Here is a 26,960-nt window from a genome sequence, read left to right on the forward strand (position 1 = left end):
TGTCTGTGAATGCTTGCAAAAAGAAGTTCATTCTGAATATGAAACCAAGTAGCACCAATTAAACTAAAGGTAAGGCTGCTGCTGCCTTCCCCCCACCCCAATACCCATCCCCTGACTTCCCTCTCCTGCTTCTGAGTATTTGGGCTGAGCTCAAAACAGCCAAACAGAACTGGGTGTGCAGGACGGAGATAGAGAACAAGTAAACTTCTTTAAAAGGGGAAGAAAGAAAAGAGTGGTTGCTTCTGTTGTCAAGACTTCCAGCGTGGATTTCTAACCACCTCAGGAACACATGCTTAACAATGATTATATCAGCAGAAGGGGGCACCATCGGTGTCATTTATTAATAAACCTCTTAAAATGTGCATGGCGCCTCTTTTTCTTTCTTCTTCCTCTTCTTTTTTAACTCACTGTAGCAGTTTCTGTCCCTTTTTGAGCTGGCATGGAACAAAAAGTCCCCAGTATTACTGAAACATAAATAGCATTGTTCAAATGGACCCAAACTGAGATGCCCAAGGGAGATCAAGCTGGGCCATTCCATATAGAGAGCTCCTCAAGCGGGCCCTTCCGGCGTCCTGAAATCTGTACAAAATAGAACCAACTGTAGAAGGCTGCCCAGAGAATAATATAAGAAATAATATAATCAAAGAAACTTCGGTAACCAGGACATTTGTTCCCTTTCTGAAAGGCTTGGACTTTCCCTGCAGGCACAGCCAGAACCCCTGGGGCCGGGGTGGGAGTTAGTGACACATTGTGCATCCCAGGCTGTTCTCAGAAGGGTCCATCATTGCCACTGGTCAAAGGCCGGCCTGACCCCCATCCCAGACAGGGCAGAGCTCTGGGTCAGTAAGTGCCGATGCTGTGGGAAAGATGCAGAGGTTTTATTTTGCCTTGTGTATGTTTAGTCCCGTGGGCGATGGGACACCGACCCTTTAGGCAGCGAGTTATGCGGAAGCAGAACGAGTGGAAGAGGCAAATCTCTCTCCACTATAACCCTGCTGCCAGGTTGAATCTTCCCCAAAACATCTGAAAACCACCAATGTCTGCTTAATCTACCTGGCTTGTGCCAAAAGATAGGACGAATTGCGTTGTGGCAAGGAAGCGGGGGAAAAATATTTGCAGTCCAGTAATGTTCTTTGAAAGCTAACCAGGTCCTGTGGCTCCAGGATGAGGACTCAGTGCCAAAAATTTAGCAAAATCTTCTTTGTCAGAGTAAGGGAAAGGCTGGCAGTAACCTAGAGTAGCTGAGCTTGAAGGGTCATAAAGGAGTTTGAAAATGGCAGCCTTGCAAGCATAGTTTCTGCATGCTTGGTATTATTCCTCCCTATGCACCACACAGATGGTTCCATAGCTGCCTCTTAACGTGGTACTGATAAATGAGGGCCATGTGTGCCACCAACAGAAAACACTCTCTAAGTAAGTTATTAATCTGAGGCAGGGGGTGTAGGGTGACATTTAACATCAACATGAAGACTTCTCTAACAAGAGGTTATTAATAGCAGTGGGAAGACGGGAGGTGGCGTTTCACCCTCTGGAACGCACCAGCCTCATCAGGGTGTCTCTGCTCACCATTACTGACCTGCTCTTCTGCACTATGCTGACGGCATCACCCTGGTTTATATGGAGGCCTGATTCTGGAACTGAGCAATCCAGCTGTATCAGCTCCAGCTGTGGATCTAGGCGGTGTGTCTTAGCAAAGCTGAGCCCGGGAAGATCCGTCTCTTGAACCAAAACTGTGTGAGCTGAACAAAGCTGCACATACATGCATGGGAGGAAAGCTTGCTGAAGTCTGCCAGATGCCCACAGAGCAGTTTCAGCTCTCCAGAGCACCAAGCAGCATTGTCTTTCCAACGCACTGTGTCAGTGGTTTTTGATTTGGATAATAAATGTTTTTAATTTTCCATTTTGACAGATGGAAAGTGGATAGGTTCATATGGCCAAGGTCGGTATCTTTTTGCTTTATTTAGAAACACTGTAACAATGGAATTTTATTTATTTATTTTTAATCTGCTTAATAGCACTGTGGTGGCTTTTGCCGAGACAGTAACCTAAGTGGATCTGACCCATCTTAGCAGGATTGAAGGGCGCATGTCACTTCTTCAAATGCACACCTTCTTCCCACATTGAAGAAGGTAAATCACACCACTGCTGGCACCTCGCAGAGCTCTTGCTAGTAGCATCTCCAGAGGAAGCTGAGATGCAGTGATAGCACAATGACTCAGGCAGATTATTGCATTAATCTGTTTAAATAGACCCTTGAGACGATCTGCTTTACAAATTAGAGCATCTTTAGCCAGAGTTCTGCCACTCCGGTGTCAGCTTTGTCCAATCCTCTCCAGTCTGTGACTTCTAGGCAAGTTTCTAATTAATGTTGAGATTTTTCCCTTTCCTTTGCACAGCATTGTGTGACTTTGCCTGCAGGTAGAGACTTTTGGTTTTTTACTCCTCTTACTAGAGACAAAGTGGGTATTGAAATAGCCAGTGCCTAGTATGCGGTCTTACTCTGTCTGCACAGCAGGACAACGATAATTGTCTGTTGGCCAGAAGCTGTGAATGCCTGAGGAGCCCGTTTCCTCAACATGTAAAGTGAAGATCAGATACCTGCTAAAGAGGGAAGAAGCCAGCGGTTTGGGGGTTATAGTAGGTGAGTCTTGCTTACTTCAAGAGAAACCACTGCTGGAAATATTAGTAGATCTAGAATTGTATTACAGGTGAGGAAAGGGATGTGCACGGAGTCACCCAGAGTATGCACAGCAGCTGCGGAGTCAGTCTCTTGTCTCAGTCTGGGCCTTTGTGGGTTGATGGGTAGAAAAATATGAGTTGGGGGGCTTTCACCCCACCCACCCTATATCTTTTTGTGAGCTGGTTCTGAATAACTTGTGTACCAGCAGAAAACAAGGTGCAAGTCCTGGGGGAAAAAATGCTTTTTTTAGGAGCACTGTGCATTTCCAGTTCATCTATGATAGGACTTTCCAAACTGTTACCTCTCTAAACATGGTGTAAAGAAATGTGTATGCTATTGTCAAAGTATAATGGCTGTTTATAGCCGACAGTCTGACTTGGTAATTGATTGCAATATACCTTTGGTGGTGGAGAACTCAGAGGGGCTAACTACACAAGTAACTCCCTTCCTTCCTGCAGATGCTTTGCAGCTTCAGAGAAACCGTTTGATGTCACAGCTGTACGGCTACTGGTACCCGACAGTGACAATTTAATGCCAGCCTAGCTGCGCCGCTCTGAGTTTCTCAGCTGTGACAGTCTCATAATTATCAAGGATAGGTCTAACTTCAGTCAAATTGATATGGGTGGCATGGCAGCATGGTGTGAAAGCCTCCATCCTGCTGAATCCTTCTTTGCCCGATTTCTTGGGCTCCTCTGCTTTACCTTGCTCCAAGTAGGACTGGAGCGTGAGCGTGGTTTGCACAGGTGCCCCCGTCACACAGCTGCCATCCTGCACCCAGCCTGGCGGGGTGTGACGAGCCGCGGCAGAGCTCGGGCCCTTCGCAGCATCGCTCGCAGCAGCAGGACGGGCCGTCGCGCTGCTGGGACGGGTCTGTGCCTGAGAGAGGTGTGGAAATGGAGGCTGTGTCTGTCTGTGCAAACAGCTGCTGCTGCACTGCAGAACGGGGATGCTTCGAAAAATCCTGTATCACGGTCTCTCCCTCTCCCCTCAGCGTTTCAGTTAGGAAACAGATGACTAAAAATAGCCTGCTGTCTAAGCACCCAGAGAGCTGTGCTGTCTGATTACTCCTTCAGCATTTAATTTTTGTTCTCCTGAATGTATCCAGGTGTTGTTGTTTTTTTGTTTTTTTTTTTTCAAATACCCAGTCCCTCATTTAGGATAAAAAGATGGATTTAGGATCAAGCTGATATTCATCAACAAATCTTCTTGCATTTATCATAGGCCATCCTCCTGCTGATCTTTCCTAACATTCTGCTCTGCTATGGACCAGCAATCAGGCTCTGGGAAGAAGGCTTCCTAGCAACGCCTTAAGCCGCTATAACAATGTTTTAGAAAAAAACAGGCTGCCTTTATGGAAAATAACATTGGGAAACTGATAGACTTTTCCACATGGAAAGAATAGATGCCCTGTGCTTAACCGCTTAACCACTGAAATGGAGAGACCCTGCAATTTTATCACCGTCTTCCTCTTTTTTTCAATGAAAAAATCAGAAAGGGCTCAATAAAGCAGAGCGAGTATCAGTAATATTGGAGATTGGAGAGTCCGGGTTATTCTTTAACAGTGGGTTAGAACAGGGAGGCAAGAGAGGACAAAATCTGAGCTATTCCATATTGAAAGAATGAGATATCTAATCAGAAAGAGTATAGTATGAGCAAACCAGTCAGTATGTAGCCATGGCAAGTTTTAGCTTTTGTTTTTAATCGGTAGATGCTGATTAACTGAGGTTTTTTCTGCGTGTTTGAAGTAATCTAGATAAAAATTGTACGTGTGGATTTGCTTGCTTCTTCCTCCTTTCCCTCTCAACAGGACAGTTTTGTCACAGTCCTGTCCTGATTTTTGAGAGTGGAAAGCTTGACAAACGCGACCTGTATTCTAACATTTTGAAAATTAAGACATTGTCTTCCTTTTCCAGCTTCCTCCCCTCCCCATGTCAAAACTTGACAAAAAAAGCCCACAAAAGCATAAAAATCTACAGCTGCTACAATTTCATACTATTCCTTTAAGTTTTGATTCATGAATTTCTGAGCACTTGGTTTTTTTAATCTGTGGAACTGTTCTTCTGAAAATTGCTAAGATCAATGTCCTTGGTGTGCTATTTAGAGTGGACAGGGAGGACTGCTTCTTCAAAGTAACTCTTTCTGCAGCACCGCCAAGTATAAAAAATCATGACTATATGGGCATATTTGAATGTGGGAGCTTTCCTGTAGGGTCTGGAGCACATCTTCCATGTGCTCTCATTTGTACCCAAAGAGTTTTTGTGAGCTGTATTTCTGTCTCCCATCTGGAACTGGAAGCTGTTTGCCTTGTGCTCAGCAAATCTCTCCCTTTTATTAAACAATTGTAAACAGTGCAGGGAAAACAGACAATCTTGATTAAAGTAGTGATTCTGCAGTGTGGTAACAAATACTAGATATAAATTAATTACTTATGAAATCCTGCTTCGCTGCTGCGATTTTAATTCTTAACAACTTTCTTTCCATCTGTTTTCATACCTTGTGCCTTCCTCCTCGTGTAGCTATCAATACTGGAGAGCACTGGAGTTAAACCAGCAAGTACCAGTTTTCCTTGCCTGCATTTAAGAAGGCCTCAGCCCTGACATCATTGATCGGAACCAGTCTGCTCCTGCTCTGACAGACCTTTAATTGGACAGGCTCTGGCTATTGAGAAGACTTGAGGCGGGAGGAAAGTGCATCTTCCCGTCCAGGGCCAGTGAAGAAGTGAGAGATGAGGGGGCTGGCTGCTTCAGGACTGAGCATCCCTCAGCTCTTGCTTCTGCACCTGCTGACAGTGGTCTTGGCCATTAGTTAGACCCTGCTTCTCTGCAGAGCAACACCTGTGATACTGGTAGGAAAATTTTCATTGCCAGGCATTTGTCTGGGTGCCCTGTGCCCGTTGTGGACTTTTTACAGCCACGCATCCAGCTCCAGCTGCAAAGCAGAGTAATCCTGGTGTCCGTCAGTGCAACCTTAGTAATAAGGGCTGTATGAGGCTTTCTGGTGCCTGGGATTAACTAGAGCTGGCAGCAACCTGGCGACATCAAGCCTCCTCACCCAGCCACGTACCTTCCTGCTAGACAATTCCCTGTACCTGGAAGTACCATAAAGTCTTTGTTGAGACCAGTTGCCCATCTATTGCTGTCTTCTGTTATGCCTCTGCAGATTACGATTTTGTTCCCTTTGTTTTTTGGCAGAATGCTGCTCTCCTCTGAAGTGCTGGGCTCTGACATATCCCGCCTCTTTTTTATTTTGGCTATGGGTGACACATAAACAGTGCGGAGAGGCCTCTCAAACTATTTGAAGTTATGTTGCCAAGAGTTGCCATCTCAAGGCTTGTTCTTGGATCCTGGACAGCTTCTTTGGCTGTTTCCCTGGCAAGAGCAGCCACAAAGCAGGTGTATCTGCTGCCAGAGAATTTCTTAGTCCTTCCAAGTAAAACAGCACAGTGCAACCCTCTTCTAGTGGGTGGCTGACGTGCAGCACTTGGCTGTGAGCTGCTCTACTGCCTGCTGTTTTCTCTGACACAATATGTTGTCTGCTGCTTAGGGCTGCCTCTCCAATTCGATGGTGACTCCAAGAAGGATATAGGAACTGAGCTTAAAGGGTTCTCCTGACCTTCACTGCACCTTCCTCATCAGCTGCTTTCCTTGAGTCCGCACTGCTGTATCACTGACATCCCACAAATCCTGATGGAACTGCACTCAGCGTCACCCCTTCTTGAAATAAGCAATTATCTTCTGAATTTGGACAAACAATGCTGGCTCTAGAGGACAGATCTCTCATTTTCCTTACTTCCTGAGCAGTCTCCTGGTTTGGCTCCAAAGGCTGCTTAAACCAGACTGAACCCAGTGCCAGCCAGCACAGCCAGGCTTGAATCCAGTCCTGGATACATTAACCAACCTACCAACCTTTGCTGCCTAGGCCCTGGTGTACAGCTACAGCAACTCCCCCTGCCCAGTTTGATCCAGCTTTGGATCATTAGGTGGGCAGATGTTTTCAGGGGGGCAACAGTGTCAGTTGATAGCATTCTTCTCTGCGCTCCCATCCTCAGGTGGCTCTGTATTGCCTCTAACACATGGCACTGCCTACTGTGTTGATATTTTTCTGCATGAATTAGCACGCAAACCACATTTTGTTCAAGGTTTGATTTCTGTAATTAGATATCTTGCATCACCAGAAAACCTAGTAATGATGGGGCACATCCTTTGACAGAGGCTTTGCCTTGAGAGGAATTTCTCTGCCCTGTTGTAAGGAAAAGAACATGGGTCACCAGTAGAACAAAATATGTTCAGAATTAAGAGTAAACGTATTTGGAATTACATACTTTTCTCAACAGGTACTTAGATGTATAAATATCTTTAAAGGCATTCCAGCTCAGGCCATTGCCTGGCTTAGTATATTTTTCTTACATTATTATTTGGCTATGACTCTTGTAGAGGCTCTACATGTCCACTGTAATGCATGAAAAAAATTGTGTGCCTTTATGTATCAAAAATATTTAGTTGCAATTTCTGAAGCTTTTGCAAGTCTTCAGGAGAAAGAAAAAAATTCTGAAGGTTTATGTTGTCAAGGGCTGGCAGTTGTCTGCTTTCAGTGCTCAGGACAATGTAAATAAATCTTTTCCCCTCAAGGGAGGCATTGTGGTTCTTACTGCCTTCAAAGGCTGCTCGGGCAGCCGTGCCCATGGAAAGCCTGGGGTTTTTTCAGTCACTGCATCCAGCCCAGTGCAAAAGAGCCGTAAAGGAAGAATATGTGTTGGAATAATTGTGGTGGTGCGTGAGAAACAACAAAGTCTATGCTTTCTTACATCCAGAGCTGTTGTGCAAAGGTCTGTTTTCTTGGGGGAGGATGGTGGGTGGTGAGGCAGCACATCTGCAATGACTCCTAGATGATAGAATCAGGGGCAGGGAAAATGATAAAGCTGCTTTGTAAAGCGTATTCTTCCAGAACAGTTTGCTGGTATGACTTCCATTAAAAATTGTTGAACAATGGATGGGGCACCTATTGATGGGCGTGCTAGTTTATGTTCAAATTACAAACCAATCCTATTAAACTGGTATCAAATGCTAATCCATTCTTCTTTCAGTGGCTGGGTCAGAGACTGATTTTGAAGTGTGTTTTCAAAGAGGCACTAATATAACTTCGATTAAAGGCAAAGATTGCTCTTACATGTTATTCAGGGTCTACTTTCTCTGAGCAAAGAAGCGCAGGGAAGAGGTGGCTGGTCTGGCAGGAAAAAGCGGTGTCTGTCAAACCGATGTGGGAGCAGTGTCTCCTGACCCAAGTTCCACCCTTTGCCTACTACCATATTATCTAAATATAGTGGCTTGGGATGTATCTTGTAGCGTGCTGTCACTGCGAGGTGTAAATTTGCTCTTTGTGATGTAAATTGAAAGGATCTGTTTAATGAAGAACCTCCGAGCATGCAGGGCAGAGCTCTGGAATTGTACACCTGAGTTCCGCTTCTGCCTCTGTTCTTTGTACTTCGCTTTCCCTGTCAGCAAAAGGGGGTAGAGGACAAAAGAGGAGAGAGGAACTTAACCTTTATCAGATCTGAGTACAGTATTGTTCGTGTTCTTTATACAGTTCATATCCTCAAGGCATTTCAGAAGTAGTTATTCTTCCAGCAAAATTAGAGCTGTAGAGCTCTAATTTAGAGCACACAATCTTTTTAGAGCATAGAATACGGTGGTTTTGAAAACGCTTTGCAAAGCGTGAATCTTATATAGATATTAATGCCTAAATTGTTGCACCTTGTGTTTTTTGCTTAAGGAAAAGACTGAATGGACTTAGTTCAGTATTTGTATTTACCCAGAATATAATATTATGCAGAAATCTTATTGCTAAAACAATTTTATGCTTCCTTGGGCAAAACTTTTGTTTACTGTGCTTTATTTGGTGGCGTCCTGGCATGCTGTAAATAAAATATAAGCCCTCATAGGCTCTCTGCTTGCCCCCTGCCGTTGTTCCCACAAGATGAGCCATTTAAGATGTTTCTTGAGGTGAGTTTCTCCCAATTCCTGAAAGACCTGGAGAAGCTGCCTACTCCACTTTTTCCCTTGATGGTGTTATAGAAACGCCACTAGTGAGGCTCTTGAGGAGGGAGACAGCCTCTTGCCCTCACACTTCCCTTGTGGACTCTCGGCAGACTCTAAGCTGCTCGCCTACCGCTGAGGCCGTTCAGCCCTGCATTGACACAGGCCTGGGCAACGGCCAAAGGGGTTTGGCTGCTAAAGCCCATCGCAGCCCCTCGCCCGAGCAGCGCTGCGGGGCAGGGCCGAGCCCGGCGGCACTCGCCCCCCGGGGACAGAAGCCGGGCCCCGCGCGGGCAGCAGCGCCACCCCTCGTCCCCCTCCAACGGCCCCCCGCCCGCGGCTCCCGGGGGGCCACCGGGCAGGGCGAGCAGGCCACAGCCCCGGAGAGCCTCCGCCCCGAGCCCCGCCGCCGCAGCAACGGGCGGCCTCGGCCGGTGCCTCGCCCCGGCGCGGGTCCCCGCCGGCAGCGGCGCGGCCGGGCGTGGGGAGGTGAACGCTGCGGGCGGGATCGGGGACACCCGCCCCCCCGCGTCGCGTCGTAGGGACCCGCAGCCGCTGCCCCGTGGGCCGGCATGTGCAGCCCCATCCCCGCGCTGCCCCGGCCCGGCCCCCGCTCTGCGCGGAGCCGCTCTCTGCGCCTTTAACGACGGCGGCTGCGCCGCGGCGGGCGGGCGGCGCGGCGGCACCCGGCGGCGTCTCCCGGCCGCGTCTCCGCGCCGCAGGCGAGTGGGCGGCGCGGGGCCTCCGCCGGGAGCAGATGGGGCGGCGGAGCGCGGGGTGCCGGCGCGCCGGGGCGGCCCCGCGGGCGAGCACCTGAGGCGGCCGCGACGGGTCGGCTGCGAGCGGCAGCCCCGACATGGCGAAAGCCCCGCGCCCAGGTGAGTGCGGAGCCCGCGCGGCGGGACGGGACGGGACGGGACGGGACGGGGCCGCCCTGAGGGGAGCGCGGGGCGGGGGCCGCCCTGAGGGAGCACCGGGCGGCGGGGCTGCGGCGCGCTCCCGCCCACCGGCGGCCTGGCGGGCAGCCCCAGCTCCGTGTCTGCCGACCCCCCGGAACGGTAAACGCAAACTTGCGTGAACGAGTCGCGGGTGCGTTCGCCTTCTCTTGTCCGGGCGGGGTCCGCTCAGGCTTCGCGGGTCGTGGGGGCCGCCCCGGTCGCCGCTGCCCGCCTGCCTCCGGGCTCCGCTCCCGCTGCGGGGTCGGGAAGGTCTCCGCAGCGCGGGGGAGCTCTGCGGCTGCCGCCCTGTGGAGCCGGGGCTCGCTGCCGCCTGCTCGGAGAAATGGGCTGGGACGCAGCGGCCGCGGGCTCCTCTGGACACGGCAAAGGCGCGCTATGGGGGGGCAGGACCTGCTGGGGGGAACAGGCCGGTGCGGTCTCCCGTGCGGTTCGCGTGTTCTAACGCCTGCGCCCGCCGGAGCCGCGCGGAGTCGGGCCCGGGGCCGGGCGACGCCCGGTGGCAGCGGCAGCGCCGCGCCGGGTGGCACATGCCCTGCGTGCCGGAATGGCCGGTGCCGGCCGGCAGAACAGACGCCTCTCGCTGCTGCAGAAGGGTTTTCCCGTTGCTTTCGAAGGGGGAGGCCTAACCCTGCTGTGACCGAAGGGCTGCTGGTCCGTATGTGAAACTTGCCGGGTGCTTGGTGCTGGTTCTTGGCACAGCTTTACAGCACCATGGTAATGGTTAAGGCTAAACCCAAAGTTTTTGCCCGGTGGTGTTTACTTTTTTTATTATTCCCCCAAAATACACCCAGAGACATAGCACTCAGGAACACGAAAGCATCAATAATTTCAGAAGATGGAAATACAGTATTGAAGTAAATGGTTATTTTCCATCTTTGGAAGATGGAGAAATAATCAAATGGGGAAAAAGTCTCGTTATTTTTTCTTTGGCATCGGTTTGCAGTCTGTTTAACTTTTGATAGGAAAATAAGGGAGCGTTGTTTTCACTTTCAGTGGTACTTGAGCAATGTAGCCTGCATCCATAGCCAGCTTGTTCAAACCCAACTTTGCACAGGAATTTTAGAAGACGGTACTTCTCTTGGGTGTGATTCCACTCACTTTGGTAGGCAAAACGTGAGTTTTGCTGCCAGCTTTACAGTGTTGTCACTACTTCTTACTGTGAAGAAAAGCAAGAATTGACCATTCACAAAGGCTCTCTGGCAGAACACGTTTGTGTTAGGAGCAGGGGAAATGTGCTGCTTTTATTAATTGAGCCTACCAAGTTTATCAAAGTGATCTGGAATGTGCACAAATATAGAAATGTCGTGGCTGTTTTGCTTGTATATACCTTCCCTTCCATCCTCTACCAGTGCTGTAACCTTATCACAAACACAAAGACAGACCATCATACTAGTAGCCATGAAATCTGCTGTCTGACATGTGCTTATAAGGGGCTTTTAGAGACAGTCAACTTGACTTGTTTGAGTAGCCAGATCTTACCTAGTGGGTTCCAGATCTTAAGCCCTTGGAGTGGTCGCTGCACAGAAATGCTTGGACATTTGCAGGATTGTAGGTCGCAAAACCACATAGTGGCAACTGCGCATCACTACCTGACATATCCCTGTGGGGGTGTGTGGTATCTGCTCTTCATCTCCTACTTCATTTTTTAACAGGCAGCAGTGACTCAAAAATGCCAGATCCTCCTCAGAAAGCCAAAATCTCTGCACTGTGAAAGTAGAGTCTTTCAGATGTGATGCAGGCAGTCCACCTACAGTCATTGCAGGAAAAGGTCAGAGAATATTCATATCTTCTCTGGTTTTGGGGAGTGAGTTTGGAGGAGGTGATGATACTGCTGAGAGGGAGGGTGAAGTTAATTTCTGCTGTGGGGAAGTTGACATCTGAAGCATCATGAAACAGCTTTAAGAGATGTACCGCATTTACAGGAAAGCTTGATCGAGGATTTGGAGCCTGAACAGCCATGTTAAACCTCCTCTCTCTCTTCCTTTATCTCACCAGTAATCCCATAATGTGCAAGACTGGAAATGTCACTGGTACCTTAAAATAGGGGCTTAAAGGCCTGCATGACTTAGTTTCTTGATTTGTTTCCTGTACTCAATAAGCAAATGTATATCTGTCCTTACCATCTGCTGCAGAACTGCCAGTTTAAGGATGTACAGAGTAGGTAACTAGGGACTAAGGAAGCTCTCTGAGCAGCAAGAGACCTGGTTAGAAAAGCTAAAGCTCAGTTAGAATTAAATCTAGCCAGGGAGATCAAGGGAAACTGCAAAAATTTCTGTAGGTATATTAATGGTAAGAAGAAGACGAGGGAATGTGTGGGCCCCCTCAGAAAGGAAATGGGGGAACTGGTGACAAGTGATATGGAGAAGGCCGAGGTTCTCAACAACCTCTTTTCCTCAGTCTTCACTGGCAAGGGCTCCAGCCACACTCCCAGAGTCACAGAAGGTAATGGCAGGGGTTGGAAAGAACTGCCCATTGTAAGTGAAGATCAGGTTCGTGACCATCTGATGAACCTGAAAGTGTACAAGTCCATGGGACCCGATGGGATACACCCACGGGTACTGAAGGAACTGGCGGATGAGGTTGCTAAACCGGTTTCTATTATATTCCAAAAGTCATGTCAGTCTGGTGAAGTCCCCACTGACTGGAAAAGGGGAAACATAATCCCCATTTTCAAAAAGGGAAAGAAGGATGAACCAGGGAACTATAGGCCAGTCAGTCTCACCTCCGTGCCTGGTAAGATTATGGAGCAGATCCTCCTGGAGGCACTGCTGAGGCAGAAGAATAACGAAGAGGTGATTGGGTACAATCAACATGGCTTCACCAAGGGCAAATCGTGCCTGACAAACCTGGTGGCCTTCTATGAGAAGGGGAGAGCAACTGACATCATTTCACCTGGACCTGAGCAAAGCCTTTGACACCGTCCCGCATGACATCCTGGTCTCCAAGCTGATAAAATATGGGTTTGGTGGATGGACAATTCAGTGGATAAAGAACTGGCTTGATGGCTTGGCTGCACCCAAAGAGTGGCTGTCAATGGGTCCATGTCCAAGTGGAGGCCAGTGACAAGTGGAGTCCCTCAAGGATCAGTACTGGGACCGGTCTTGTTTAACGTCTTCGTCAGCGACATGGACAGTGGCATTGAGTGCACCCTCAGCAAGTTTGCCGATGACACCAAGCTGTGTGGGGTGGCTGACACGCTGGAGGGAAGGGATGCCATCCAGAGATGACAGGCTGGAGATTGACAGGCTGGAGATTGACAGGCTGGAGATTGACAGGCTGGAGAGGTGGGCCCATGCCAACCTCATGAAGTTCAACAAGACCAAGTGCAAGGTCCTCCATCTGGGTTGGGGCAATCCCAAGCACCGATATAGGCTGGGCAGCGACTGGCTTGAGAGCAGCCCTGAAGAAAAGGACTTGGGGGTGCTGGTGGATGAGAGGCCCAACATGAGCCGTCAGTGTGCACTTGCAGCCCAGAAAGCCAATTGTATCCTGGGCTGCATCAGGAGAAGCGTGGCCAGCAGGTCGAGGGAGGTGATTCTCCCCCTCTGCTCCACTCTCGTGAGACCCCACCTGGAGTACTGCGTCCAGTTCTGGAGCCCCTACTACAAGAGAGAGATGGACGTGCTGGAACGTGTCCAGAGAAGGGCCACGAGGATGATCAGAGGGCTGGAGCACCTCTCCTATGAGGACAGACTGGGAGAGTTGGGGTTGTTCAGTCTGGAGAAAAGAAGGCTCCGAGGAGACCTCATAGTGGCCTACCAATATCTTAAGGGGGCCTACAAGAAAGCTGGGGAGGGACTTTTTAGGGTGTCGGGTCATGGTAGGACCAGAGGGAATGGATTAAAACTAGAGATGGGTCGATTCAGACTGGAAGTTGGGAAGAAGTTCTTCACCATGAGGGTGGTGAGACCGTGGAACAGGTTGCCCAGAGAGGTGGTGGAAGCCCCATCCCTGGAAGTTTTTAAGGCCAGGCTGGATGGGGCTCTGAGTAAGCTGATGTAGTGGGAGATGTCCCTGCCCAGGGCAGGGGGGTTGGAACTAGATGATCTTTAAGGTCCCTTCCAACCCTGACAATTCTGTGATTCTATGACTTGTTATTGCTGAATTGCTATGAGAGGAATGACACTGAGTGAGGAATGGGAGAGAAGAGTTGGTTATGGTTATATTGGATACTTCTGACCACAGCGGTATCTGGACTGTTCCTTCAGTTAGCACTTTCATTTGACTTCTTGATAAGGGAAGCTGCATTTTTTGTGGACTTTCTTCTGCCTTTAACTATGTCACTGGCTTTGTCAGCTATGCTCTTTGCTCTCCTTTTGATTTTTATTTAGGGGCTGATGCACCCATAATTAGAATAAAGGGAGCTCCTGACCCTTTCCGCTTCCTAGCCTTTCCTGGTACTTGCTTGATGTTGCTGACTGTCTTCAAGCTGCTTCTCCTCTCCGTTTCCTGTCATAAGATGCTTTCTTTCCAAAATTGACCACTTTATTCTTCCTTTAATGCTTCTTTTCACCTCTCAGTTTTTCCTTTGTACCTGTCAGCCCTTTTCCCATCTCTTAGAAATCCTGTCTCAGTACACTGCCTCTGTCAGCCCAGGACTGCTCTCAGAGGGAGTATTGTAACATCTCTTCTCTGGGCTGCGGCTTCTCTGATAAACTTAGTGACTTTGCTCACTCTGAGACCCTGCTTGATTTATTGCCCTTTCAGGATTACCTTTCTTCTCCTTTTCTCCCACTTAAACGGTCCTGATTTCTTCTTGCCTTTCAACTTGCTGCCTCTTAAACCGGGAACTTTCTCCTCGTGCTTGTTCTCAAAGTTCCCACTTCTGTCCCTATTAATTCTTCCTCTCCTGTCCTCTTTCTGAAGTGCCAGCAATGCTTCCAAGTCTGCAGTTCACAAGGCTGTAAACATACATAGGCTTCAGCAGGTCAGGACTCAGCCCGTAGAGTACTGCAGGTCGTGAACAGAAGGTATGGTTTGACGATCTGGTAGCTTGCTGCCAACAGTAAGAGAAATCTTGTGTATTTCTGCCTCTTTCCCATGCCAGCTCCCAAGCTTCCCCAGCTCTTCCGCAGTCTAGTTCTGGGAACCAAACAGGTGGAAGGCTATTTGTTTTCTTAAATTTTTGGAAAGTTTGTTTTCTGCTGGTTTTACGGTCTTTATTGGCTCAGCTGCAGGGCCAGGTGACTGCCCTCCCTGATGGGAAGGAGGAAACAGGATCACATCCCTTATAGGCACTACCAGTTAGGTTGGTGGGACGCCTCTCCCCCCTGCATTGACCTCCTGCTCCTTTATTTGCCTCTTCTCTCTGGCTCCCTGTTTTCCTCCCGTTCTCCCCTGGCCTTCCACTCTTTTGCCCTCTTCCCCCTCTCTCCTTTGGGGCTCCCCCTTCGCCACTCTGGCTCCCCATCTTCCTCTGGCCTTGCGTGCTCTCCCCCTTGGCCACCCGTTCCCCCTCAGCTGCCTGCTCCCTCTCCAGCCACCCCATCCCGTTGGCCTCGCGTGATGCTCTCGCCCTTGGCCTCCTGCGGTCTCCGCCTCAGCCCACCCCTTCCTCTCAATCTCTCCCTCCATCTCTCCCATCACGTTTTCTTTTTTATTTTCCTCCTTCTGTCCTCCATCCATCTGGCCTCACACTTCCCCCTGTGAGTGCTGTCCTCCTTGGCCTTCCACTTTTTCCTTCCCTATCCCCCTTGGCCTTGTGTGCTCTCTCTCTCCGACCTCCCTCTCGCCTCCTGCTTTTATTTTTCTCCCTCTCCCCGTCTGGCCTCCACCTGTCCCACTTCGGCCTCACACACTTCTGTAGGCCTCCCACTCCCCCGCCAGTCCCTTCCACTTGCAGTGGATTTTATTGCAATTTCAACTGGTATTATTTCAGTTTCAGTCTCTGCTGTGGATTGATGGAGTGACTTTGGATGAATTCTGTGTGGCTCTGCTGACAATAATGGCATATATGGTCCTTCTTTTCTGGTGGTCTGTGCACAGGTGAGGGCTTACTCTGAGCGTACTTGAGTTTTCGCTCTGGAACAATTGGAAGGAGGATCATCGCCTCCCTCTGTTGTCTTGCCTGAGCTCCTGAGCCTGAGGAGCGCCTCCAGTAGTTAAATTCACATCTTTTTAAACTACATCTTCAGTTTTACATCTGCCAAAGAAGAAATAAAACGTAACTAGAAAATAACAGTGAGTAATTTTGGCCTCCAGTTAGTCTTAACTGCGTAGTCACTAGGTAACACTGTGTGGGTAGCTCAGTTAAATCACTTAATGGGTAGGCAGGAAGCATCTGAAACCAGTGAACAGAAAGAAGTAGTATTATGCAACAACAGTCAATGGCAGCAGCAAAGATCATTCCTTCTACTCAGCACCTCTTTCCAAATGGAAAAATAACTTGTGCTTTTTAAATTTTATTAGGAAAACCTTCCCTGAATTCAAAATGATCACAGTTCTAATACAAGTTTTGACAAGTGGAAATGCTTTCATCTGTGCAACAGAGTCTATTTTTGATTTTTTTTTAAATTGAGATTAATTCAATCTTCAATAGCGTGCTATGTAAAAGACTGATTTTTCAGTAGCTACGAGAACATTGTGTGCTATTTTGTCTCTGCTAGCTAGGTTAGTGTGGTAGTAGTATTCAGGAGTGGTTTTTTTATGGTCGCCCGTCTGTGGCACGTGCTTATGTTGAGGCTTGATTGGCAAATGATTATTAGCAAGCAAAAGATGTAGCAAACTTCTGGGCCTGCTGCAGAGCTCTAAATCCGTGATAGTATGGCAGTGACGTGAATCGTATTGAATTAGTTTTGCAGGAAAGCCCACTGCTGTAATCGCGTCCAATGATAACCGCTGTTCTTATCCCAGGCTGCATCTTCCTGGAAGGCTGGGTACGAGCACAGCTGAGCCTGGGAGGTTTGTTGGGCTGCCCGGTTCATTAGTGACGCTGCCAGTGCATGATGGGCTGCTGTGACTGGCATTAAGATCTGCCTGCTTTCTTTCCATCTATCCTGTTTGCCTGACAAGGTCACCATTGATTCACGCATTGTTAAGGAGAGGAGGGCCTTTCAGAGATGCTGGGGTGATTCTTAAACTGATGCTTCAGGACTCTGCCTACTGTTCTGCTACTGTGCCCCCTCACCAACGTGCTTCAGGTGTAAAATCATTGCTATTTCATTCCCAAAGTGTTTGTGCTGATCTTGCTGGTGAAGTTCTGCTGCAAACAGCAATGGCTCAAGTCACAGTTTTCTTTTTCAGCTGCAGTCAGTGTTTGTAAATGCTAATTCAAGCTGAGGAAAAGGCAGAGCCAGTGAAGAAAGGTAACATGGCTGTGGTTTCACCACAGGGCTAGGCTTCCCCGGGGCATTTGTAAAATGACTTTTCAACTCATTAGATCCAGTGGCAGAGCCCTGTATCTCGGTCAAGCGTGCTGTCCGCTAGAGGACATCGTTTCCGCAGGCAAATGTTCCTTCCATTTCACAGGAGGTATTACTGTCCTCTGCACACATTTCATCTCCCCGTGTATTGCACCTAAAGAACTGGGGCCTGCTGTCCACAGCATTGGTTTATTTGAAGTCAGAGGTATTGCCGGTTACTGGAATGGAACAGGCAGATGACCTTCTCTTTCTCCTGACCAAGTAATATTGAAACAGCATTTTTGGTACGTTGTGGAATTGTTGAGTGACAGTGGTGAGACTTTCTGCCTTAGGATGTTTGGGACTTATAGGATGAGTGGGTTTTGGACACCAGGCCTTTTAAAATGATATAGGCAAGTGGTTAAATTCAAGTCAGGAATCAGCAGCATTAGCTATTCAATTTTCAGAGGAAGACCTTTGTTTCTTAAAGTGCTTTTCAGATCATCTTAGGCCTTACTTCACTTCTTCTCTGTTTTTCTGCTTCCATTTCCTTAATTCTGAGAATGTTGAATACAGACCAGTAAGGTCTGTGAGTGGTTTTTTTTTTTTTCTCTCCTTTAGAAATACCCTTAGATCACATGGAATGAAGTGCACTCATACACTGCTCAATTGTCATATCACTGCCAGTTTGTCACATTTCTTAAAAAAATAACCTTTGGAAAGAATTTGGGTTTACGCCTCCTGACCAGGAGAAACTAGGCCAGATTCTTCTCTTATATACACTTTTCAACTACGGTTGATTTAGTGGATAAATTGCTCATGAGACTATGAGAAGATGAGCTCTGCTGCTGTTTGTGGGTGAAAGTGGAATTGGCCTTTCCCGTGGCTGTTCTGCTCCTTAGGTCTATTTGTGGAATGTATCGGAGATTACATGATCGTAGTGGGATTTTTTCTTCTTTGGATGGATAGCCTTAGAAGCTGCCGATACATGAGTGGGAACTGCTTCTGCAGTTTGCTGGAACTATGTACAGTCACTAAACACCAAGGATGGAATTTGCCTTGCATCTAAATTTGGGTGCTATCAGACTGAGGTGCAGTCTGACTTGCCCTCAATCAGAAGTACGAGTGTCACATAATAGGACATGGAATTATTTCTGTAGCAGTTCTTAGTCAAATAAGATCCTGGACATTCCTGGGAAGAGGATTTAGTTATTTTCTTTTTATTTATTTTATTTTTTTGGAAATGAGGGTCACAGTGGCTGAGCGTTCTTCAGGGATGAGTTTAGGTGCTCATTCCAGTGTGGGGTCAGTTAGCTATTTTACTGCCTGTCACAAAAGGATGCAACTGATTGTGTCTGCTGTTCTCGCCCTTACGGAAGCTCCTGCTGTACAGGACATAGGTTTCAGCTGTGATCCTTATTTATACATCTTAGTGATAAGGAAATCAATATCTAATGTGGGTAAATTGGCTAATGAGCATATTATAAATCTAAAAATCTTACTTTAACTGATTCTTTTTCAACGGCATTCGGAAGTGGCTTCGCTTTTAATTAGGAAGTTACATAATGAGACCTACTGTGAGGTTGGGATGTATGGTGAAGTGTGGTGAGTCACAAAGCCAGATCTAGTATATCCATGATGTGGGAAATTGTTTTTTGTAGGTCCTGCAAGAGTTGTCTTTGTGCAGATATGTGGTAGCGTCAACCACAGAAAAATTAAAATGTGAAATGATTTAGTAAAGGGAAAATCAAGAGAGTTCTGTTCAAAGTTGCATTTTACTCATGCATCGCATCACCTCATTTCACGCCAACAGATCACAGACGCAGGAAAGTACCAATGGAATTCCAGCTGTTCTTTGTTGAAGAAAAAAAGCAAAACTTTTACAGAAGAAGATCACTGATTGTAACCTTAATTATAATTAATATTAACTGCAATTAGTGCTAGCCTAACTAGAGAATTCAGCTTCTGTGCATGGTGCTGCAAGATGGCTCTGCTTTTGTCTTCTCCCCACTGTTTTTGTGGCTGTGCACTCAGGGCAAGCCCCCAGTCAGCTCTCTCTGTAATAGGTGAGTGTAGCGACCTGCAGTACTTTGCAAAAGAGAACAGTTTAGGTAGGAAACTGCTTCTGCTTCTCCTAGAAGAAAAGCACCTGTGCATTTCTGTGAACTCTCCTTCTGCCACTTGGAAACGTTCCCTGTGTATCCTGCTGTCAGTCTGTCGTGCAGCCTCAGCAGCCTATGGGAACTACTACATGTGCTTCTAGTTCAGCCGTTGCAACCGGCAAATTAGTGATGTAGTGGGTTTCTGTTAAAGGCATTGTATTTCTACTTGGTTTCCCCTTCTATCCTCAGAAATTGTGGCACTGAACAACTGAAATGAAATGTAAGTTCCTACCTTGCTTGCAAAAAATGCTGAAATCTGCCTGCTAAGAGTCAGTCAACAAATCCGATAAAGTTCGCTGACATAGAAGCATCCAGTGTCATTACTGAGGAGTTAGCCTGTATTTTGAAGTAGGGCTAGCCTTTCCATTCTCTGAAACAAAATAATAAAATAAAATATGCGTCAGTTGCCACTGTAAATCAAATCAGTGAGTCCAGGCAATGCCAGTGTCTAATGCAATCAAGAAATGTTAATAGAGTCCTATTAAGGTGGCTAATGCTAATCTGTTGGCACAGAAGGAAGCAGACTCAATAAGACTAATGTGTTGGGGCGATGCAATGCAGTCCAGCCAGCAAATAAATGTAGATGTGAAGAACTGCTGCAGTGAGCTTACGCAGACTTGTGCTGCTGACTGTGGCTATGTTTAAACTGCTTCTAAATCTAGAAGCATTCCTAGTGCAGTATAATAAAACTGATGCTCCCAAGGGCTTTTCTCGTAGCCAGAATTTATGCCTGGAGATTTGTGACACTTTTCCCTGCCCTCCCTTCACAGTCCACATCCAACTCCAAGGTCACTGGAATCATGACCTTTCTTTGTGGGTCCAGCACTTTTACTGATTTCCAGCCAGGCTAGTGGCAGTTCTTCTCCAGGGAGCTGCTGTTTTCTTCTGAGTACTTGTCTTTACAATTTTATGCCTATATAGCCTTCTCCCTTCCTTCCTTCCCAGCAAATTCTAGTGGCTGAAATGGAAAGCTTTTTATTCTGGCAAAAAAAGCAATGATCTCTGCAAGGCATTTTAGGCTCTTATTTGGGCAGAAGTTCCTTCAGCGTTATTCATCAGGAGGTACTTAATCCAGATTAAGTAACACTAGAAAGGTGTTGGCTAGGGAGGTGCTCATGGTCTTTTGAATTTAAGTTGAAAGTGTTAGTGCAACTACTGACTTCTTGCTCTGCCTCCATGTACAACATAGTGGGTTTGGAAGGATATCCGGGCAAGTTCTGTGTCTTAGCAGACCTGCATGTCACCTGCACGTCAGCTGTCTGAAACCCGACAGATGCCACCGGGAAGTGGACAGCGTGCCAGTGTATTTTTTGGTAACATATTCAAAAGGAAGTGAAAATGGAAATAGATGCAATGAAGCATTAATGCTTCAATTAGCTTCAGCTTTGATCTGCTGTCCTTTTTTCAATTCTTTGTCATACCATTGGTTTTGAAATGGATTTGCTCCTCTATGGATTCTTGCGCAGTCTTTCTTAATTCCTTTAACTTGCTTCAGGAAAGGTGCCCGCTTTTCTTCCCTGCCCTTTACCACCATTCCCAGCTTTTACCACCATTCCCAGCTACAAAGATCTTCTGAGACTTTTCTTTACGTATAAATAAAGTTGTTACTGTAGGTTGTTACTCTTCCAACTATTCTTTTTGTTGTTGTTGCTGGGCAACACACCCTTTTGGACAGGAGTCCAGTGATCCCTTTGACATACGTGCTTCCTTAAGTCTGTAACAGGGTTATGCATGGTCAGTGCTTCTCCCCAGAAAGGAGAGTCATGCTTTTACCTTGCAGGTTTTTGCTCTGGTTGCTTTGTGCACAGTGGGCTTCAGTCTCTGGCGACTTTTTCTGAAGTGACCGAACCTGTCCCTTTCTGCGGTAGAGCAGGGTGTTGCAGAGCTGCCCGTCACTGAGGTACTGACAACGTGCGGAACCTCGGCCTGCTCAGAAATGCAGTCTGTACGATTGCGGCAATAGGAGCTTATTGGCATTCTCTTCTATGCGTTCCCTCTGATCAGAGTGCGCTATGTGTCATCACAAGGAGTATTTTTATCTTCCAAGTTGGAGTGGCTACACCGCAATTTCATTCACATGCACATGCTCTTGTGCTTGTTCTACCTACACCCAAGTGCCTCCTGCACCACTGTGAAGACGTTGCTCTGCCTCCTCGGCACCTTCCTCTCGGGCACTGGCAGGCTGCTGTCTGCTCCCCTGAAGCCTTCTCATTTCCAGGTTGAACAAGCCTTGTTCCCTTAGCCTTTCGTCATCTGTATAAGAAGGAATTTAAGTGATAAAAATCAGGCTTGGATCCATCTGCTTCATTTGTTTATGCCTGGGAGTGCCTGTCCATAAAATAGACCTGCTAATACTTCCTGTTCCAGTAAGGACGTAAAACTATTAACGGGTAAGATTCAATTAGAATCTTAGATAGGAAGGTCAACTTTTCAATATTTTCAAATCAAAGTCCTCTAAACTCAAATCAGTTGAGATGTGGCCTATTTCAACATTTTGATTTTAAAAAGAAAACTTCTACAAAACTTGTTAGAGTTTTAGAATCACCTGATCTGTCTCAGAACTCTTAGAGTTTTCTTTATTGATAGTAAACACTAAAAGCCAAAAGAAAGTGCAGTGTGAAAATCTGCAGGCGCCAGAAATAGGAGACTGTTTTTCATGATTCTTCCACCACCGTTGCCATTACGGAATTTGTGGATTGCTGCCTTTCTAGTGAAGTTCCATGCCCTTTTGTGCCATTTATGCAATTAAGCAGTGTAAGCTTGAGGCGCACGGGTGAGAACTGTCTCTCTAGGACACTTCTTTCATGTCACAAGGGGTTTTACCTGCACACTTGCAAACACCGGCATGCACACAATTGTCTGCCTTGGCTTTATTGTTCCTTATTTTGGTCTGGAAACAGCTCAGGGTGAGGATCATCTTCTCTTTTTCTTAAAATGAGTACAAATTTATCTGTATTTTTGAGGGAACTGGGAGTATAGGAAAAGTGGCGGCTGTTACGAAGTCTTTAAATAGTGCTCTACTGTATCAATGAATCATAGCAAATGAATGATAATCATAATGAGGACTGAGTCTTCAATGAATCATACTTACTGTATCAGGTGAATCCATAATTGAGAGTTTTTTCAAGTGGATGCGTGACAAAAAAAAATACAGTACCAAATGTGATCTTAGAGCCTGATGGCATATTGTGTGGGGCTTTTGCAGTAGCATCTTTTAACAAACAATTTAAATATGCCCATTACTTTGTTAAGTAGAAGCCTGAAATAACTTCCATATTGGTCTGATGGTTTAAAAAATTGCAACCTTTAAAAACATCGTATATTGTTACAGAGGTTTTCTTAAACAGAAATTAAAACAGAGGTGAAAAAGGTGAAAATGTGAAATGAATGCTTACTAGTACTGCTGCTTCGGTTAGAAGAAACATACTTTTTTAAGCTTTTGTTTAGCATTCTCTCTCTAATAAGACTGCCAAACGTGGCTTCAGTAGGAGCCAGTTTTCTGCACGCTGTGGGGATTTAAATGCAATCATCAACTGTGTTCTGTAATTACTGTTAGTGGGCTGGCCTTGGGAAGTTATGCGTCATTGAGGAGGAAGAATGTTCTCTGCTTTGCTGCGATGAATACGCTTTGCAGCAGCTAGGTGTAGTAATGTAGGATGTAGTAATAGGTATCAGCCATGATACCTTTGCTTAATGGTGGTCTGTAGAAGTTGGAAGTGTGTTTGTCTTGAGTGTAGTGGATGGGGAAGATAGTCTTGTAAACGGAGTGGTGAGGTGACAGCAGTACTCATCGGTGTTTCTTCTGTTGTATTTGAGGTGTTTGGTTGATGGTCTTGTATTGCTCTCACCAGCTAAACAAATATCTGAAGGGAGGGTGTAAAGAAGATGGAGCCAGCTTCTTTTTGGTGGTGCCCAGTTGACAGGACTAGAAGCAATGGGCACCAGTCCCTTCTGACTTCAGCCATTCTGTGATTCTGTAAACCTGCTTGTTTTGTTTTTACCTCCTTTTGCTGAAAAACAATTCAGGTGGTATCTCAAAGGCATTTAGACTTACTGACTACAACAGGTTCAGAAGCATCTGAGGGATTATTTTGTTCTTATTGAGCCTACGCAGCTTTTGCATGCTGATGTCATCAACCCAAAGGAGCATTTGGACTTGAAACTGAAGTTAAATGCCAGTCCAAGACTAGGTCCTTGCATGAAAGCTTATGCGCTTAAAAATTGCGGCCAAAGTGAAATAATGCCAAAGTGTCTGTGGGGATCCTGAGGTCTTGTCTACATGAAAGACTATACGAATTTAACTACCATTAGTTTAGGAATGTATCTTTTTCCCTGCATGATGAATGGGAGAAAAATCATTTCCCTACCTGATAGGAGTACTGTAAGGGGAAGTGCATTTGTGCTTATGAGATGTTTAGAAGCTATGCCGTTGAAGGTTGTGCAAGTAATACATGTGCTTTATGGACTGGCTTATTTCTTGGATTTAATTTCCTTTAGTAGAAAAAAAAAAGGATTAAGAAGCGAAAATTGGATTTTTTTTGTTTTAAAGACTATGTGAAACTCAAGTACAGCTACCAAAAATCTTGTCCTCTTCCATTACTCACAGTTGTCAGGATTGCTATTCTGCATCCCATTAAGAGATTCAAGTAGATTGTCAACGAAAATGTCCAAAGTCTACTTTTATACCAAGGATAAATGGGAACTTTGTCAAGGGAAGCTGAAAGTAAAATTTGTGGATAGCATCTGTTGTAAAACAATGTATCTAAAGAACTGGGGGTTTGGGGTTGTTGTGTTTTGTTGGTTTTGGGGTTTTTTTGCTCCTTAGGAAATTACTAGCTCAACGTGCAAATTAGACCTTGAAATTTCGTTGGAGACACCATAAATTAACGTGGTGTGATATTTGTGAGCCGTGGTGGCAATATGGAAGAGCCTGAAGGAGAAGAGTTTAGCTGGAAACAAGTTACTGTGGTTGATGATTATATGTAATATATACTTGTAGGTGTTTTAAATGTTGAAACCACCAAGGTGTCTGTTATTTCTAATATAATGGGAAGGAAATGTTTGTGTTTGTGAGGGTATTGTGAAAACAAAGTCCACAGTAAAAGCAGTAATGACTTTAAATGCTTACTGACAACTGAAAAACCCTGCTTTAGAGAACTGTTAAGGATTAGCCAAGCACCCATGGAAATGTGTCGTGTTGCTTTTCCTGTAATTGGTGGAGAGGGATGAGATCAACAATCCATGGAGCATGGCTCCAGCCTCTCCACTGATATGTGAAGACTGTGGGTGCTGTTACATGGCAGCTGGATTTCTTGAAGGACCGAGGTCTATCTTCTGGGGGGTTTTTTGTGCTCCAAATTAATCTGGGTTTGACAGCTATAATGTCAAGTAATGAATACAGTCCTTAAGAAAAGAAGTTTTATACCAAGACTGAGTTTATCTGAATTTCTTCTGTTGTTCTCTTGAGATTTAGGTAATCTGTTTGTAAGAGTGCCTTGTTCCCCCCAGTCAAATGCAGATCAGATTATTTTCACAATCCAGTTGAAATTTTCTGAAATGAAACATTGATTTTTAGATATTTTTTTTCTGTGTGCCGGGAGACTTCCTTGATAAATAGCTTACATTCTGTATCCTTTAATTCTAAATTCTAGTTCAATTCTGGTATGCAGAAGTGGAGTACAGTCATGTATGTCTTTACCTGAATGAATTTTTATTTGATTGAGAAAACCATGCTGAAAATGCCTTTGTTATTATCAGATACAAATCAGTGAATCATCCAGATGCTTAAACTACCTTACTTTTCTGTGATTTCTGTTGTGGTTTTGATGCTGTTTGCTGTCTTTGTCATAGTAATGTCTCAAAATCTGTTAGATAAAAACAAACAGTAGCAGACAGTTTCTTCCCAGAAGAACTGGCTGTCTTCAGCAGAGGAACCAAGTAAAAATGGAGGTGAGAAAACATATACCATGAAAAAGAAGGAACTGGTCCACATATTGCAGCTGTTGGATTAATCCTGTAACTTTTAGTATTTTTTCTTTGAAGTTGTATTTTGCAAGGGGACTAGATATTAGGAAAGGCAAAGAAGAAAAGGAAGGAAGAATGAATGGGTCCTTCTGGTTTTAAGTCTTAAGCTTTTACTGGAGAATTGTGGAAGCCCGAGACCACATTGAGTGAGACTTCACCAATCCATGGAAAACATAGCTGACTGACATAAAAATTGGAGAATCTTTAAAATCATAAGACAAATCCTGAAAATAATTATCCAAAATGCCAAATGCTTGCTGCTTCTGGTTTGTTTTTGTTTGTTCTTTTTCCCAGTGTTTGCTGCCTTTGGATACCTGCATTTGTGGTGCCTGACTAGAGGCATACAGTTATACGGCTATAAAAAATGCAGAGAAACTAACTTCTGTAAGTCAGGTCCCTAAATGTCTCTTCAGAACAAATTATCTGCTGCCATAAGAGGGCATTTTTTGTTGCGGCATTTTTGTTTGTTTGTTTGTTTCTGCAAATGTAGTCCTCTGGCTCCTTGTAGAGTCACTGAATGCTCAAAATATATGAAAACCAGACTCCTCAGTTTTTAGCCTTGGAAGAACTATCATCAGTACAGACATCTGGTCTGGAAAATCTGAGCAGAATTTTCCGAGTGTGACATATTTGTTCAGTATGGGAGTGTCTGCATCTACAGCACCCCAAAAGGCATTAACTCTGTGTTACCGATGAAGTCTATCTGTCTTAGTTTGAATATTCCTGTTGTTTAATAAACTTCCGTAGCACAGAAATTCAGCTTCAGCTACAGATACTTGGTTGACCAGGGTAGCCGAGCGAGGAGGTGTTTTCTTGTAGAGAAAAATCTGAACGCTCTTGAGATGTTCGAGGCATCATTGAGATATCCTTTGCCTTTTCATCATTCTCTTGGTCTCACACTTGCTCTCATGCTCCGTGGACCTGCCTCTCATTTACAGGTTCTTCATAGATTTCCTTGTTTACTGCCTTGCTTCTTTCTGCTCATAGGTCTGAACGCCTGTGATCAGGAAATCTAATGTTCTTCATAAGCTGAAAAAGACTAGTTTACTCAAGAATTTTTCGTCTAAGAGTAACAATGTTATATTTTATGTTTCAGATCTAGCATCTCCAAAGGTGAGGCAGACTATCCCTTTCTTCTGCTTTTGTAGTGTATGAGCTCTTATCCGAAGACCGAATTTTGCAAATTCTCCCTTTTCTATCTGTCAGTCTGTCTTTTTTGTGGTGCTTCCCATTCTCATGCTTTGAAATTTTGGAATTCCTGCTCTTCCAAGCAGTGGCTTTTCTTCATTAGAAGTTCAGAGATGTGTTCTTTCTACCACCATTTTGACGACTATAGTGATAAGTTTTAGGATATTTATATTTGAATAGAGGAAAAGCAAGGTGTTGTTTGGTAAGGAATAATTCAGTTTGCTACCCCCTATCATTAACAAAAGGTTCTAGAAATCTGTAACAGTAAATGTAATGATCTGTATGCATTCTCTGTTAGCTGCCAAATACCACTGGACACATTCCCAATACGCACAGTACTCTTGTAATTAACACCGACTCCTTAATAACCAATTGTTTTGAATGGGTTTGGGGTTTGGGGTTTTTTTAAGCTACTAAAATTCTATTAACTGATTATTATTTTTACTTTCTTCTTGGCCAGCTTAAATCTGCTTCCTCCCTCCACCTTTCATTTATATTTCTGATTAGTTCAGCTATAGATGGAGTAAAAGCAGAACAAAAGGCTGTGACCTAGTGGCATGTTTCCCCCAGAATAT

General features: G+C 45.7%; 1 protein-coding gene across 3 annotated transcripts in view; it reads left to right on the top strand.

Moving 5' to 3' along the window:
- The first annotated feature begins 9,425 nt into the window (after positions 1–9,425).
- The window catches only part of PITPNM3 (PITPNM family member 3), a 91,236-nt gene continuing 73,701 nt past the window's right edge, over positions 9,426–26,960 (top strand). For 2 of the 3 annotated variants that reach the window (XM_074595223.1, XM_074595225.1), the window contains exon 1: positions 9,426–9,590. In XM_074595223.1, coding sequence (XP_074451324.1) covers positions 9,569–9,590 — 22 coding nt within the window. In that variant the 5' untranslated portion in view covers positions 9,426–9,568. Of the gene's footprint in view, positions 9,591–11,323; positions 11,440–26,960 lie in introns of all 3 variants that reach the window. The other variant, XM_074595224.1, reaches the window with a different exon arrangement.

This window comes from Larus michahellis, chromosome 7, assembly GCF_964199755.1.
Source record: "Larus michahellis chromosome 7, bLarMic1.1, whole genome shotgun sequence".
NCBI lineage: Eukaryota > Metazoa > Chordata > Aves > Charadriiformes > Laridae > Larus > Larus michahellis.